The sequence below is a fragment of the Platalea leucorodia genome (assembly GCF_965183815.1).
Source record: "Platalea leucorodia genome assembly, chromosome: 9".
In the NCBI taxonomy this organism is placed as follows: domain Eukaryota; kingdom Metazoa; phylum Chordata; class Aves; order Pelecaniformes; family Threskiornithidae; genus Platalea; species Platalea leucorodia.
The window spans coordinates 23,523,275-23,540,146 of record NC_138831.1 but is presented as its reverse complement, the minus strand read 5'-3'; the positions used below and the strand labels follow the sequence as shown (position 1 = coordinate 23,540,146).

Here is a 16,872-nt window from a genome sequence, read left to right as displayed (position 1 = left end):
ATTGAGAGCTGCCAGAATCCACATCATGAGCACCTAGGTCATGTCATATATAATACAAATGTGATTTTTCTCTAAACACGAACAGCTACTACATTGTAGGCTTCACCCAGATTTGGAGATTTTTCCTTGGATTCAGAAGGTTTTCAGTCAAACTCTACATAACTTGGTTAATTATATTCCAGGCTTGGTATTAGTTAATGTATATCACTTTACTGTGTACAAACAGAAGTGCAGTGAAGAGCGAACAACTATGAAAGATTACCTATAAACATCGTAAGTGGATACTTTACAGTTCGTTGTTTCTTCCCTCGTAATATATGTATGTATTAAGTTGTATAATCTTCAGTGATGACAATTTATTATGGCAGCACAAGGTAGAAGTACACTGCACTTGTATTGTACCTTGCAGGTAATCACCTCACAGTCTTCTACAAAGACCAAATTAAAGGTTATGCTTATGGGGATCCAAAAATAGCTTACATGAGAAAATAACCACTTTATGAGTACAGGAATTTTTATTGCTGGGTGCCAAAAGTACCCTCTTCAGAACTTAGACTATCCAAATAACTCCTACATATCACCTTTGCAACTCTGCTGTGTTTTCAAAATCCTTTTTTTACTATGATTTCTTCCACCATGATTTCATTTTGGTATAATGCCATTGCCTTTAACAACATTATACCAGATGTGAATTATACTTGCAAGCAGACTCTGGACCTTTGCATTACAATGGTAAATGCAATGATTGCTTCTTATAGAGTTCACCCAGAAATGAAAGTAAAGAACTCCCAGTGACTTAATTTTCCATTATCTTTGTACATTTTAATTTTTCTCAATAATAGCTGCAAAATAAAAAAGATACTAATTTAGTAAGCATTTAATATGTTTTATTTTTAATAATAAAAAAACCCGAACAAACCCTGTTTCCGATAGTCATTTGCAGTATCTTCTTCCACTGGACTGCAAGTGCAAGCTTAATAATAAGGCTCAGGGAATTTTATTCCATAAATTGATCTTGCAAAGGCAAAGCACCTTGAAAGTTCAGTTTTCCTTGAAGCTGGCTTTATTACCCTTGTTTACATTTTATTGTAAAAATGCATAGACTACAAATACCTAATGTTTGTACCTCAAACTGTATATGCCGAGTCTGGATGCAGAAGAGCCTGCGTAACGTTATATCTTGCCTGTAAAAGCACAGCTATTATGTGTTTGATTGCCTAGCAGTCTAGAATTAATCTGGCAAAAACCTCCTTTTGTAAAATGCAGAAAAATGTGAAACCTACAGAAAAAGGAAGTATAAAAGATGTGTAGAAATGTTCAGATAAATAGCTACTAGATCTTTTGATTAAAGTTCAGCTAAGAGATACCAAGTATAACCTGGGTTCAGACACGCTGCACCGAAACTATTCTTTGCACATTAGCGTGGACTGTTGCATTGGGCACATCAGAATCCACTTCTGATTGCATGACTCTAATCATTCCTTTCCTTTTGATTTATTCTGTTTTGAGGCTGAACTGTGAAGGAATTTTGTGAGACAATGTTCTTTCTAAAAGGACCTCCCCAAACAAATGGGCCACAATTGGGATTTTGAATTTGAACAGCTTTGAATTTCTGTGTGTGTCTGCACAAATGTTTGGAACTCTACATGTAGAATAGCCGCCATGGTTTCGGTTCTGGGTGATACACATAAAAGGATGGAAACCTAGCAACTAAAGTTTCACAAGGACAGCTGATTTGGAGAGATTTCATTGAACGGTTCGCGATACTATCCTGTTATCAAATAGAGACTCAAATCCTTTTTTTTGGTCTAGAACGCAAACCTCGTCCTTGCTATGAGAGCCACCTCCTTTGCTATGCTGTGATTTTTTATTTAATATAACAGGAAGAAGAGAGATCTCCTTTGCCAGCAAGCAGATGTCCACCAAGAAGATTTTACTAACTGATCAATTGCAAAATCCCTCACTGCAATCCTTTAGAAAATAAGATGCCCTCTGTCCTTCCTCCCACCCCAAGCTTAGTTGCCAAAACTTACATACAAAATTATTACTGTAATGTTTTATAGTCACTGGGAAAAAAATATCCATTTGGTCTTACAGAATGATGTGAAATGAATCTCTGGCCTCAAAAGAAAAAAAAAAAGTCTATTAAAAGTAGCTCTTTTTCCTCCCTCCTCCCTCTCCCAGGCCCCTTTTGCTCCCCTCCCCCAACAATAAAGGATGTTTTGGAACAGCCTTTTCAGGAAACATTTCCACAGCAAAATGCAGCATCATTTATAATATTTAAAGCTACATTTTTGTTGAGATGGCTTGGCAGGCTTTGCTTGCAAATCTGGCAGGATATGGCCAGCTGAGAGTTAGCACTAACAAACTGAGGATATGCTGACACAACAGAATGCTTTAATCATCATTGCAGCAAGCAGGACAAGATCTTCTCCTGCACTGCCAGCTCTTCCCAGTGTGAGAACCAATGGTGCTGCGTATTTCTCCTTCCCTCCCCTGCCTCTAGAGAGTACAGTTTTCCCTTGTTGTTTCCACTGAACTAAAAAAACCTTGTTGGGTAACAGCATATAATATAATGAGCAATGGATATTCCTCTTGGCCAAAGCTGTTATGAAAATGCTGCCCATTTCCAGCACAATAAGGAAGCTTAATAATTAAAAAGAAAGTCCTTAAACAATATGTGTCTCAATAGAAGGGCTATTTTCATTTGCAGCTAAAGCTCTTTTTTCTGCTTTACCATGCATGCCCTTTTCCAAAGCAGACCTGAAAGTTATATACAGTTAGCAAAATCATAATTAGAAACTTGTCTGATTTGAGAGTTCAGTACTGATTTTAGCCATTTGCAAAAATCTATTGAAGTAAATGAATTTCACATTTAAAAGAAGTCCCAAAGAATTTAACCCTGAAGATCTAAGGGTTACTGCCTTGAATAAGGCTTGCCCAGGGTAAGGCTTGCCCAGCAAATTCCCGCTATGTGATCTAGATAAGCTACAGTGTAGAGACTATGCTCTTGCAATAATTTAGCTCAGGATTTGATACATCAAACAATAAAGACTTGTGTCATGAAAGAGACTGTGAATTGAACTAACCATTCCTATTCCGGGAGCATATCAATATATAGACGCTGTTTACTGGCTTTGTTACACTAAAACTTCTTGCAAACACAAAGTCTCATAACGCAGTTGGCCGTTGCAAAGTATAAATGGAAAAATGTGTAAGAGGCAGCCTAAGAAATTGGGCTGGGTACTAAGCTGAATGTTGTTTCTTGTCTGGGGATCCTGAATAGGACAGCATAAAATCCACTTACTGCTCCATCCCTTTGTCTACCTCGTGTTGGTGTGTAAGGTACGTGGAACAGTGCTGGTGTCTGTAAGGCCAAGTATAGCAAGACTCTAATCTTGTTTAGGAACTTTAGGTGCCTTGCATGCAAATAAGTATGATTAGGATATGTGTCCAAGATTACATACTGTGCGTATTGGGAAGAAGAGTTGATATCTTTGCAAGTGTGCAGCTTTCATACAGAACGCGAAGGTCCAGAGACTAGGGTACCATAAACAGGGATACTCTGTACAGCCCTTGAAACAAGAGTATGCATTTGTCAGGTCTAATGAATGAGCAGACATAGTGAAACTACGCTGTTGCAGTTGCTCATACCCATCTCCAGCTCAACACTGAAACTTGAGGCAACGTATATCAAACAACAGCTCACATACTAAGGAGAAATCCAGGCTGAATTTATATGTCTTCAAAGCAAGGGTGTGGTAAAAGAGGACCGATGAAATAGAGGGCCAGATGACAATACAGGTTGATCAGAAGCAAAAATACTTATTTCTTAATATTCTTTTTATACTGGAAAATGAGTGCTATATATTTTGAGGCAACTCGCAGAATGTATGAGCAAAAAGGTAACAAGTAGCAGTTATTTTTTACTATCCTGAGTTCTTCCACCCACAGGTTACTAGTAATAGTTTCTGGTTAGGAGCTTACTATAAACGAATGTTATGCATGTCCTTGCTTATGTGCACACACACACATATAATAATATTATATTGCATCTAAAGTTCTGGAATATTTTCCTTACTTCCTTTTGTTGTTGGGTCAGTCATTGGCTACTGATTGTTTTCTTAAAGCCAGTGAGCAATATTTAAGTTGTGCTGCTTTGCCCCTCTAATTTCATATCTCTACCCTGCATATCAAAATGAAAAATCAGAAATGCAGAAACTGTTTTTCCTACAATTATCAACATTTTCAGGGCTAGTTAGTGCTGAAAAGTGTGAAAGTACATTGCTGTATTCATGTAGTTGGAGACACACCTATGCAGCTGATTTTTAACCACCGTAGGCAAGGCAAGTTGGAATGGGATTTAAGATGAGGCACATAATATTTTTTCAATGCTTGAATGAAAACCTGAAGCATTTGACAAGTGTATGATTGAGCTGCTGATCCAGGAGGCTAGTTTGTTGGTTTTTTTTCCCCCCTTATTTTTGTTTCCCTCCTTCTACAAACCTCTAGCTGCAGCTTTGTATTGCTTATGTTTACAAAGTTGATGTTACATTTGTTTAAGGGAGAGATATCACCTCTTATTTAAAAGGAAAAAGCCCCATTAAAATGCACTCAACTTCAAGACAGAGTTTACAATTGCAAATCAAATATTAAATCCTGATCCCTCAGGGCTTAACTGTACCAGTGGTGAATTGAAACGCAGAGTGTGCACGCTAAAGTAAAAGGGCAGGGTAGGGCAGGGCGGGGTAGGGCAGGGCAGGCTGTGGCACTTCTAAAGCTTTGTAACACAAGTCAGGACAACAATTATCAGCAAGTCCATTTTTTAGGCTTCAGTATTTTAGGCTACCGAAGGGTTGTCTATGTTAGGAAAAGATTATGTTAAGAACACACAACTCAATTGCTTCTTTTCATGCAGTGAAACCTGCATGACCCTGCATTAGTAGGATGAACAGTTTTTCATTGCTGTTATGGAAACTGTGATTAAAATGGTCTCAGCTGCCTTTGCTATAATAATGGTGATGCTGGAAATGTTTTTCTCTCATTTAAATTTTCATGTTAGGCCACTCACAGCAATACTTACCATAGAGATGTTCACCAATGAAGTTTGTCTGAAGAAGGTAATTTTTCCTGTTAAATAGAGACCTTTGAGCTGCTACAAGAAATGTTTTGATGACTAGTTGATGCTTGACGTGGTGAATGACATTGGGCAGATATGTGCTGGATATGTGCAGGTATACCAAATGACTGTCTCTAGACATGATTTACCTCCAGTGTTTTTCTACTGAAAAGGCAGATCAGTGTAAAATACACGACAGAATCACAGCTCAGAAGTTTTAAAACCTGTGGGAATGTACCAGTATCCCACTCAGCACATCATCTCTGAAGGTGTTACGATGTAGTGAACAGATGACCAAGGAAGGACAGTAAAACACAAGCAAAAAGAAGTTCTTCAAAGGAAGGCATATACCAGCTGACTGTTTAGATTTTTAAGTTGTTAAATGTTTTTAGTAGCACTGAAGATCAAAAAACAGATTGTTCATTTATGGCATAGCCCATTCTAACGAAAACTCTAGAGAGTCTGAAAATATTACAACCTACTTATAAACTCCCATTAGCAAGTTTTTTTGTTTTTAATAAATAAAGTCCCATAGAAACAGAAAGTATTTACAATTAGATCAAAATTCTGAATATAATTCACAAGAGAAAATGCTATTTTTTGCGAAAATGTTTTTGTATCCTCATAACAGTCATTTGTTCTAAATTAGTACATCGCAATTGTCCATTAAATGAACATTTTTCCCTTAAGACCTATTCTTGTAGAAAAGTATTTTAGGCAAAACTTCCTAACCATGATGTAACCGTTTAGAATCAGGACATTTCTGTGATTAGTAATTCACATAAAAATTAACATTTTCCATGGCTTGAGGAAAACATGATGAATAACTATCAAAATGTAAGAGAAGACAGGATGTAGGGAGAGCAATATATTTTATTAGAGCAGCTTATACAGTTGAAAGAAAAGTGTAGGCTTTTGGGCATTCAGTCCCTTCATCCTGATAAAGGGTAACACCTGTTCCTGCAAAACTGTCTTCTCTTTTATCCTTAGACCATTATGACTACCGTTATGCCACCATTCTCAAAATATATGGATTGTATACGTCTACATTGGACTGAATGGCTTAAACACCATCACTGCTAAACTGCTACTTTCAAAAATATTGCCACTTGCAATAAAGTAGAATTAAGCTCTTTGAGTTAACGTGCTTCTTGGTTACACAGAAGTTTTTCCTGTAACAAAGTCATGAACTTAATTTCATTGTCAGTGCATTTCTTCCACCGTCCTTTTCAAATAATTTTTAATATTACTTATATAAGAAGAGCATCACCTAGAATTCTTCTTTATTTAAAACTAATTTTGAACTCTCATTTATAGTGAAGCCAATGTAAAATTGGATTCTAGAAGAAATGCAGGCTCAGATTAATAGTTTTTGCTGTGTGTTACTATCATAGGAATTCAGTGTTGAAGCTGTGGTCCATCTCAGTGCCAGTTAATATTTGATATGTCCTCCTACAGGAGGGGATGAACTCTGCAATTAAATAGAGGTTCTCCCACTAAGTGATAGATGGCAAAATTTCAAATGGCTAGTGTCCAGTGGAAAACAACTTAAAACAAGAAGAGAGAGAATATTTTCTTTTGAATTCTAACACCCACAAATTAGCGCGCATGTAATTCTTGTCAGAATCCGATGCTCAGCTAGCACAATGTGCCTGTCTTGAAATGTGCAGAAAACATGCAATCTTGAGCATTAGCATGCAATATTCCATTTGCTTTAGGGCAATCATTTCTAAGGTACCTGAAATGATCTCATTGCAAACTTAGTGAAGATCAAAGCTGTTCACTTTAGCCTCATACTGACTTCATCTCAGTGCAATTTCACCTGTGGGTTTTAAACCTCAAGGCTGAATGACACAATTCTCCAAACCTCCTGGTGGGCATAATGCCCTACTACTGACCGTAGGCCCAGAGGTTATCTGAAATAAGTAGCAGGAAACATTGTCAGGTGTAGAAGGCATGAGTTTAAGGATTTATTTTAATATTTGCCTCTGTCAGCCTCTTTTGCATAATTTGCACCAACTTAGATTTTCAAGGTCTACATTGGGAGTAAGGCCAATTTATACTCCCTGAAAATCCAGTCTACTCACATATACACTTATATTACCTCTTGGTCCACTTATGTATCACCACTGAACTTGTCTCACTAAATTTAAGGCACATTTCTTGCTACATAAATAAAACGTGGACATGGTGAGGAAACTAAGGATATTCAATTGAGGACTGCTCCTTACTTCAATATATATGTTACCATTAGTGGCTTTTTTTTCCAACATTCCCTCTTTGGGTCCACCAGTGTGGATCCCACCTGCCTGACTTTGTCAGGGGTCACATTCAGAAACAGTAAATGTGGGCATGCTAAATGTGAATCTAAGGGAATCTCACATCAGTACTGAGAATACCAAAAGAAGCTAGTGTAAGTAAGTTTACCTTCTGTTAAATTTATTCACTCTCCTATGCTTTGCTCACAGTGGAAATCTTGGGTGATGTTATAGGGCAATATATATATGAAAATTAACAATGTTAACAGCAGTGAACATCTCAAAGCGTTCTTGTTCCCAGTGAGAAAAAATGATAGCTCAAGCCAAACTAATGTAGTAGTTTCCATTACAGGTTTATGTTTTAAACAATGAATTCAAACCTCGCTTTTGTTTAGGAGGAGTCATGCTATGCCAAATCTCCATGACGTTTTTTACTGAATATGTTGTTCGATGATAGTTCATCAAATAACTTGGGAAGGTCTCAGGCCAAGTGGTTTGTACAAACCTATTCCAACTACAGACTCAACCGAGTGACTGAAAGCCGCATTAGCACTGGCTGCTGTGGGATGTGCGTTGGAGGCCATGGGGGGGCAGCTGCACGGAGCCCCCACCCAGGCTGCTGCTCCACCTGCCTCCGACTTGCATGAGCAGAGTAATTAAAAAGACTCTGCTTCCTAAGAGTGATGAGGAGTGCATATTCCTTACTTAATTAATTCTTGAAATGGCATCTAGTTTTTGGGTTTGCCCACAAATGATAGGCCTAATTCATACTTACACTAAGACCTCTTTACAGAGCTCTATCAGTGTAAAATTATATTACGGTAGGCACAAATATTGTCAGACCTGACATTTCTAGCTTTTGCCTTTTAAGCTGTCATAGGAAGTTACACTAATCTGTGATTCAATTTTATTGTTATTTTGCTGCTGCCTTGGGAGCACAAAATCAAACATAATACTTAAAACGTTTTCCTAGAAATGTTTAAGGAGAAAGATTTTTATTTTAAGTTGAAAATTTAACTGCATGCTTAACCAACTTCAGTGAAGCATCAATCATACTGCACAAGCAATTTTAAGAAATAAGATAGTTTAAAAAATTAATTCTGAAAATACTGCCAAAAATTTCATGATATAGATATTTTTAATATTAAAAGTAAATTGTAAATGTGTCTTTATAAACAATATGCATAAAATAGATCTACTATACTAAGCTCTCTCTTTTTAAATGCTGTTTCACAGTAATTTCTTAGGTATGCCAAGTTTTCCCTCAAAGAAATAGTGCAATCTGAAGAACATACATTATGTCAGCGGATTAGAACTACTATGGTCATTAATATAAGTCTTTATAGATTTCTTGTAGGAGTGGATGAAGACTCATATCTGTCTCCGTTTTCTTTATTATTTGCAACAGCTGCACATGTTCCGTTACAATCTGTCTGAGGTCCGTCATTTTCTGAAGCAACTTTGCAAACAGCTGTGATGATTCTGGATGATTCAGCTTTAGCTGGAGCTCCAAAGCTTGCAACAGATTGTCTTGTATATCTTCAATGGGCTTCACATTTAACAAACCTGGGCGATCTAGGAAAAAAAAATGGGAGTTGTAAGTTTATGAAGAATATGGAAACATTGATCTCATATATTAATTTCTTAAAGATTTCTTAGTATATTAAGCATTTACATATGGCACTTCCTGCGAACTGTTTGACAATTTCTTAATGTATTTATTTGTAAGATTTTACCAGAATTTGCTCAAAGAAATTTTAGAACTAGTCTTAGAAACAGTTCAAGCATTTGTGTGGTGCAGATGCAGAGACAGGTTTATACAATACTACAGCGCATTTTCCACAGTAAACTGGGAGTGTTTATGGAAAGGAAGAGTGAGATATAGCTGGGGGATAAACAGTCTGTATCAGGTAATTCACTTTCAGAAAATCAACATCTACTTAGATGGATTTGCACATAGTTGCTACCATTAAAAAAGTTTCCTGCTAAAGTGGATGCTACCCTATCAAAATAATAATAAAAAAGGCATAAATTCAACTTCTGCAGCCATACTAACCTGGGAGATTTAAAAATCACAGGTTCAGTTCTTCTCCACACCCAAGTTCCAGCTGCTATTAAGAAGTCTCACGACAGCTTTTAGCATCAGCTCATCAGCTTAGCCACAAATGCTTATGGCAGTGGAGGACAGATAGATGTGGCTTGTACAGAAAATGCCTTTTCTGGGCTCATGCCAACAGAGAGTTCTCCTCCACATGGAGTATTCTGGGATGGATGTTTACAACCAAAGTCAGTTACTTGCACTGCCACAGCTGTGAGAGTCCGGGATTACCTTTGGCATATCTTATTCTTCGGCAAGAAGCGTAATCTTTCTTTTTTAACCATTATTATCTTTCATAATGATAGCTGTTCTGTTATTTCTGTCTGTCCCCAAATACTTTCATAAGTGGTGGCAATTATTATATAACATAATTTGTAACACTTGTTTTCTAACTTGAGGTAATAAATTATTTGATTCTACAGCCATGAAAGTTAAGTAAGTTGCTTAACATTATTAAATCCTCACGGACGATAATGACCACCAGCAATTTGTTACTGCTAAACTACTTTATACTGGGTAACGCCTCCTGATTATCAGCATTCTCCATGAAAAAACAGTCAATAATTTAAATAACATTTGCTGTGTAGCTATGAAATGAATTTCATAGGTTGATCAATAAAAAGCAGTGTCTATAGCTACCCTTATATTAGTTCCCTAAGGCAATATTTCCATTTCAGAAAGGACAAGAGGTTGATCTACATTACAAATTTTCAAAATGTATTGTTATTTCCTATGATCTTATTAACCTTTCTGTGCGTCCAGTTCTACTAATTCAGCTTGGCTTGTGTTGTATACTAGAAAAAAGACTGAGAGAAAACAAAGCTCTCTATAAATACATTGGGGTTTTACTTTACAGAAAAAAAAATTGCAGTGTAAACTAAAAGGCAAAGTTGGCATGAAAACGAATGAGTATACACAAGCCATGAATACATGTAGGTCACTGGTTAGGAAAGAATAGTTAACTCTCAAAGATGTGAGGTCTGGGGGTAGTTTTTCAGAAATAGGACTAACAGCAAGTTTTAGTATGGAGCTTGGTATTTGTTTGACGGTGGTTTTATGAAGTGACTGCTTTCAGCTGCAGGTGGCTGGACTCAGTGACCCATTTGGCCACTCTTTCCATTTGGTATTTCATGCTAATAAACTGTGCTTGTCTTGCAGAGATCACTTATTTACACCGTTCAACTGATAATACCATAAAATATGGTCCAGAAATCTGTAAGTAAATATCTGCAAGCAGAAAATTGTCTCCAAACAAATGGCTTCTTTTAATTACTTTCCTTTGGCAATATTATGAAGTAAATTTTTTAAGATACTTAGAGAATTTTTGAAAAATTTTAGATATTTATTTTTAGATTACCTAAATGCATTGCACGTGCTGCAAAATCTAGTTGCCTTCTTTATACCCTTCAGAAACTTCCCAACTTTCAGTACTTCAAAGCTGTTAATAATTTTTGCTTTGGGTTGCGATAACTTTAAATTTTACTTCTCTGTTGCAGATGAACTCTGAACTAGCTGGGTATGACTCAGTGTACAGTGATATAAAAAAAATCAAAAAGCACAAAGACTGTGGCCTTGATTTCCTCTGAGATTAATCTCCATTTGCCCCCTGCTTCTTTTCTGGTGGGAATTTTTAGGGTGTGAGTTTTTCAAAAGTGAAACCCAATTCAAACATTGTGCTCCCCAGTGCAACTTTAGAGTCCAGGAGGCAAACCCAGGAGATCAGTACTGAGACTGGAACTTACAAAGGAGCCCCCCAAATTCGGGTGCCCAAGGTCAGCTGAAGTTCAGTGAGACGTAAGCGCCCAAAATCCTTAAGCTCCTTTGAAAAACCCAGTATTATGGTTTTATAATGACCGAGTGGAACTAGAGTCAGAAAAGATGACTATGACAAAAGCCTAGGAGATCATCAGAGGTTATTTTTAAATAAGCCAATTCAAGGGGAAGGAAAATTCCCATTGAAGGCAAGAGAGATTTTTCATGAATGAGAACTTCAGGATATGGACATTATTTTTTGGGTGTTGACAGTTTGCTATACTTTCTCAGTAAAAATTTCTTACAGAGGAAAATGCTGTTTCTGTTCCAAGAAACATATCTGAATCAGACAAAAAGGAAATAAGAGGCAAAATCTTTAACATACAGGTATTATGATATATTTCAAGTTGTTAAGATGCCCTTAAATATATATGCTCCAGATTCATTGGGTTACTGTAGCAAAAGGTAGATTTTGTGCAGTAAGGATCTCCAGATAGATGTGGCTTGTAGAAAAAAATACAAAGGAAATGATTAACAGTAGGTCTTGAGAAAAATTTGGATAGATAATAGGAAGAAACATAAATGGAAGTATACTAGATGCGATACTGTGGTGGAGGCCTGTTTGAAACCTCACAGAGAAAACTGCAAAGGGAACTGATGAGGGAAGTGAAAGACAAAAACAAATGAGTTGTAGCAGGACATTCTTACGATACAATGAAATCAGGTTACAGAAGGCCAAAGGAAAGAGAGTTGAAATGATTAAGGTGAGAGAGAACTAAAAGTGAATTGGACATCACTTTTAAACCTCTCTGATACAGAAGATTGTTTATTGAAGTTTAGGGTTTTTTGTTATGTGCTATTTGCGACCTGCCTTTTATCCATTCAGACTATGTCAAGAGAGTACCACATTTCTCTTTTTATTATTACTTTTCTTTATTCAGTTTTTATTTAAGTTTTCATTCATCATCATACGGCTGTTTCATTTGGTTTGAAAATTCTGCAGGAAGCTGTTCTAAGTGACAAAATGTTCACAGTGACTGGGAAAGGCTAATAGCCCCTTAGTTTTGAGTGTCAACAGCATGACTTTTTGTAAATTGATGTTCTGTACTATCTCAGGGAAAAATACTTTCTTTGTTTATTTACTTACAGATTTGGATGCTTCTTTCGTGTTCCTACCAATAATTACCTTTTTTTTTTTTTTCTGTTTCTCACATATGAAATTGCCATCCACATGCCTTTACTCATACCTTTGTATTTTAATATCTTTGATTAAGTGCATTTTGCATTTAAATATAGGTTCTAAAATCTTAATGTGGTAAAACAGACAAAGATACAGCTGACTGAACAACTGTGCTACTTCTTTTGCTGAGGCAGATATGACTCAGCAGTTTGAGGTTTTTCTTCTGAGACTGTCACATGTATTGTAGTCACCAGGATTTTGGTTCAAAGACCACAGTGATTACCTGCTGTTCATGGTTTGATTAGGAAGCATTTCTTTGTTCTAGCAGGTTTGCTAGAGCAGGATTTCTGTAGCAATCAAATATGAACTATTTCTTGGTACTACCCAGTGATAAAACTTCAAATTTTGCTGATCTCAGAGTGTAGCAAAATTATTGAATATAGTGTTTAAACAAGCAGCAGTGATTCATGGCTCAAAATTTACTGTAAAGAACACACTCAGAAAACAGAAAAAGTAAATGTAGCAACATTTCTGAATTGGAATATTAGTTTGACTGCAAGTTGACTAACAGTGTCTGGGTCTTTACAGGTATACCCTACTACAATTCCCAAACACCTTTATATCCTAAACACTGCAGGAGATATTATACAAAAGTTCAAGTTCATCCATGATATGTAAACATGCTACAAAATTACCTTTTGAGCTTTTTCTTTATTTGACAGCAACCTGCTTGAGTGAGTTTGCTCTGTTTACAAATGTGGATTATCCCAGTAAGGCTTAGGCGATTATCTTTCCTGCCCAAACACAGACATCCAACTTGTTCTCCTTAAACCTTCTTCTTATGATAGACTTCATTTTCAGCTCCGGTATATATAATATTTTTAAAGATGTTTCAAGTTCTTTAACATGTATACCATGGCACTCACTACTGGCTGAGCATATGCCTCCATAGCACAGAGGAATACAACAGGGAGGAGGAACATCTTGAAAAAAGTTTTCCAAATCTCATTTTACCGAAGCACATTTTTCAAAGTTACCATAAGTAAAAGAATGTTGTAATAACAGTTTGGCATTGCTGTTAATGGCATAAAGCATTTCTTCTGTAAAAACATGGTAATATCCTGCTGCTCACACACACAGTCTCTGTCTCGTCAGCATTAAATTCAGAATACTAGAATTCATTTGCCATTTACAGTATTATTTTAAAATGCAATATACCAACAGTAAGAACAACTCTTCAGCTTTGTAATAATGAGTTCAGAGTAACATTTGGAATCATTGAGACAGAGTGATGCTGCACTGAGCAGCTTAGAAACAATAAAATGATTGACTGTGAAAGTGGGAGTACTTTCATTTTGTTGCTGTTAGAGTTAATTTGTCAGCTTCTTATTACTGTTATATAGGCATTTTGCCTTTTTACATATAACGCAAAAGCAATTGTTTCAATATCAAAAGGCTGAACTGTTTTATAGGATTTGTGGTAAATTCCAAACACTTCACAATGAAAAGCTTTCCACATGTAATGTTCCAGCTGGAATTATCTTTCTCTTTCCCTTCTCTCCTCTTCTTTTTAGAGCTGCCTAAGAGATAGCACCCGTGGAGCCAGCAGAGCTAACATAATTTCGCTAGGCAATGACAGATTCACTTAAGAGTGTTTGCCTGGGATCTTTTTTTGTTTCACAAACTGGTTTTCTTTTAAGATATTTGTACACAGGATTTCTTGAAGTGACTTAAACATTACAGTATTCCTGCAGCTAATAAAGTCCTTGAGGTAATATGAGCTGGTTTTGAAATCCTATTTTCAATGAAATCATCTGGGCTCGAAATTCATATAGTTCTTACAGAAATTAAGTTCTGTAAGAACATAGCTCTACAGAAACAAGAGCATCTGAGACATCTGAGAAATGGGATTTTAGTTCTATACCACATAAGATATTATAGTCCCACAGAATGCATACAGTTCAATATATATCATATCTGACTGTAAATTCCATGATAAAAGCCACTCTCTAATTGGCAGCAAAGCTTAATTGTTTTCAAAACATAAACTCTGTTTTTACAAATAACTACCATGCTTTTTTGAAAAAAAAAAATAAAAAGAATTTCTGAATAAAGATAGTGAGAGATCTTTGTTATAAAGAAATTAAAGGATTTTCCTAGAAAGGACTGATTTATATTTATATGGATTTATATATTTATATGGATTTGCTTCAGAGCTATTTAAGAACTAACTATTAAAATTCAGGTAGTTCTTTATGGATCTCTGTTTACAAATTATTCTTAAAAAAAAAGACTTGTTGATAAATCTGGTTCAGCATAGTGAATTTTTTTGTTGTGGATCATTGTCCTCCTGAGATCTAAAATGTAACATTAGTTACATCATACCTATTTCCTCTAATGTAAACCAAACATCACTGAAGCATAGCAGACCTAACTTTGCAGATTGCAAGTTCCCTTTTTTGAATTAGCAGTGGATTTTGAGAGGCCTGTTTCTCATCTGTCAAATTTCATTTTTTTAGAAAATGCAAAATATTGGCATGTTTTGTGTAGTGCCCTAATAGGCTTGTATAATTTCTCCTCCCCATCAAAGCCAACTAAAAATATACCAGTAACATATTTTCCCTTCCTGAATTAATTCAGAGTCCTCAGGGATCATCATTGTGTTCAAAGATTTACACAAGAAAATGTATTCTGCAACTGTACTTGTTTGAAGTGGATTTAGTTAGTCTAATAAACCATATTGTGATACCACATTTTTACTGAATGGAACACAATGCCAGAAGTAATTGTACGTGATTTTAAATGAAGCTATACGTAACCATGCATTCTCAACAGAATATTTGTTTTTAAAACACTAGCGTGTGGTTGTTGTGTTTGATTGCTTAAACATAATTTAATAATGAAATACTCTGCATTGTTCTGTGGAGGATCTGAATTCAGAACATTCAGCACATTCCTCCCATTGATATTTGCAGTACCATTCTAAGCCAAAATACACACAAATCAGCTGGGTAAAATTTTCTTTGTGCAACATCACTAACTTGATAGCTTTGGCCAGAGTAAAACACCTTCAATCTGACCTGAAATGTGCATTTGATATCTCAGATTATCGGTGGAAAGGTTTCTAAGTGAACTAAATCTGGGTAGCAGTCGCTAACTCACAAAATATAATAGCTACATCACCTCAGAATCAGACAGAACTTACTGACTGTCTGCAAAAAAGCTGAAAATTCAGTGTCTTTTTTTAATGAAGTGTTAGAATGTGTGTAGTCTGATACCTGGGCTTTCAGATTCATGCTTTGCTCAAAGCATAATGCATAATCATTCATAGAAACAGAGCCTCTGAGGAAATCTAAACAGAGCAGACACACAATGCCTGTTTTTCTCAGGCATTAGGAGACTATCATTTTCCTGAGAAATGCATTCTTCCCCCCCCCCCCCCCCCCCCCGCCTTTAAGGGCAAAGAAAATGTTGAATGAATGAAAAACCAACAACAATAAAAAAAACCATCATAAAATCCTGTAGGGCAAATGCCACATATATTTTGAAATTGTTATGGAGCCAAAGTTATTTGTGTACAATTAGCAAGCCACACAATCTAATTGCAGGTTTAAAAAAATCCTCGTGCAGAATTTTAACTTTCAGCAGCTCTTGCCAGTGAAATTCCACCCTTCCTGTTTTCAGAAAGATAGTCCTGATTTTGTTTTCTAACTAAAAGAACTGCTGATTCAGCAGGCATTTCCAGCTTCATCATTAATATCAGGTCATTTACATTTTCAGTTTCTGCCTGAAACTGAAAAAAAGGCAAACAACATCAAGAAAGCTGAAAACTAATATAAAACTGTGTGTAAACAAACTCACTCCCATCCCGTAGTGCTGAGCACTTTCCTGTTTGGACAGGAATTAAAAGTGTCAATTCTATTATATAAAATATCAGATTAAATAAGACAGCACTTACCTCCACTTAGTATAATGACAGCTATAAATATTGCCAGGTCACTGTCATCTAATTCCAGTGCATTGAACTTCACAGCAAACTCAAACTTGGGCTCCATAAAGTCACAAAAAGGTTTTCTCAGGCTTTTCAGAAACTCCCGTGTCATGAATCCTTGTCCATCAGATATAAGAACTCCATCTTTATTCATCAGAGAAGCCAGGAGAGTATATATGATCTCATGGACCCCATATTTCAGGAGAGTTACTTGATCATTCAGGTCAAGATTCACAAAACCTGGAATGTTCTTGGCAAATTCTGTAATCTCCTGCACTGCCTCCACAGAGCGGAACTGGCATCGCTGGAAAATGCGAATTGCTACCTCTTTGTTCTCCTCCTGCAGCGGTGATACATGCTTGCACTTGATCTGATCTTCTCCCATCATTAAAGAGTTCATGTCATAAATAACAAATGGCTAAAAATAAAAGGAAAAGACAATTTACTTTCAAATGTCCTTTCTATGAACATGTG

General features: G+C 36.3%; 1 protein-coding gene across 1 annotated transcript in view; it reads right to left on the bottom strand.

Annotated features, from left to right (window-relative positions):
- Window positions 1–8,552: 8,552 nt before the first annotated feature.
- The window catches only part of PPARG (peroxisome proliferator activated receptor gamma), a 58,223-nt gene continuing 49,903 nt past the window's right edge, over window positions 8,553–16,872 (bottom strand). Inside the window, exons 6-7 of the mRNA XM_082322575.1 lie at window positions 16,366–16,816; window positions 8,553–8,952 (exon numbers count right to left, since the gene is read on the bottom strand). Coding sequence (XP_082178701.1) covers window positions 8,705–8,952; window positions 16,366–16,816 — 699 coding nt within the window. The 3' untranslated portion in view covers window positions 8,553–8,704. The remainder of the gene's footprint in view (window positions 8,953–16,365; window positions 16,817–16,872) is intronic.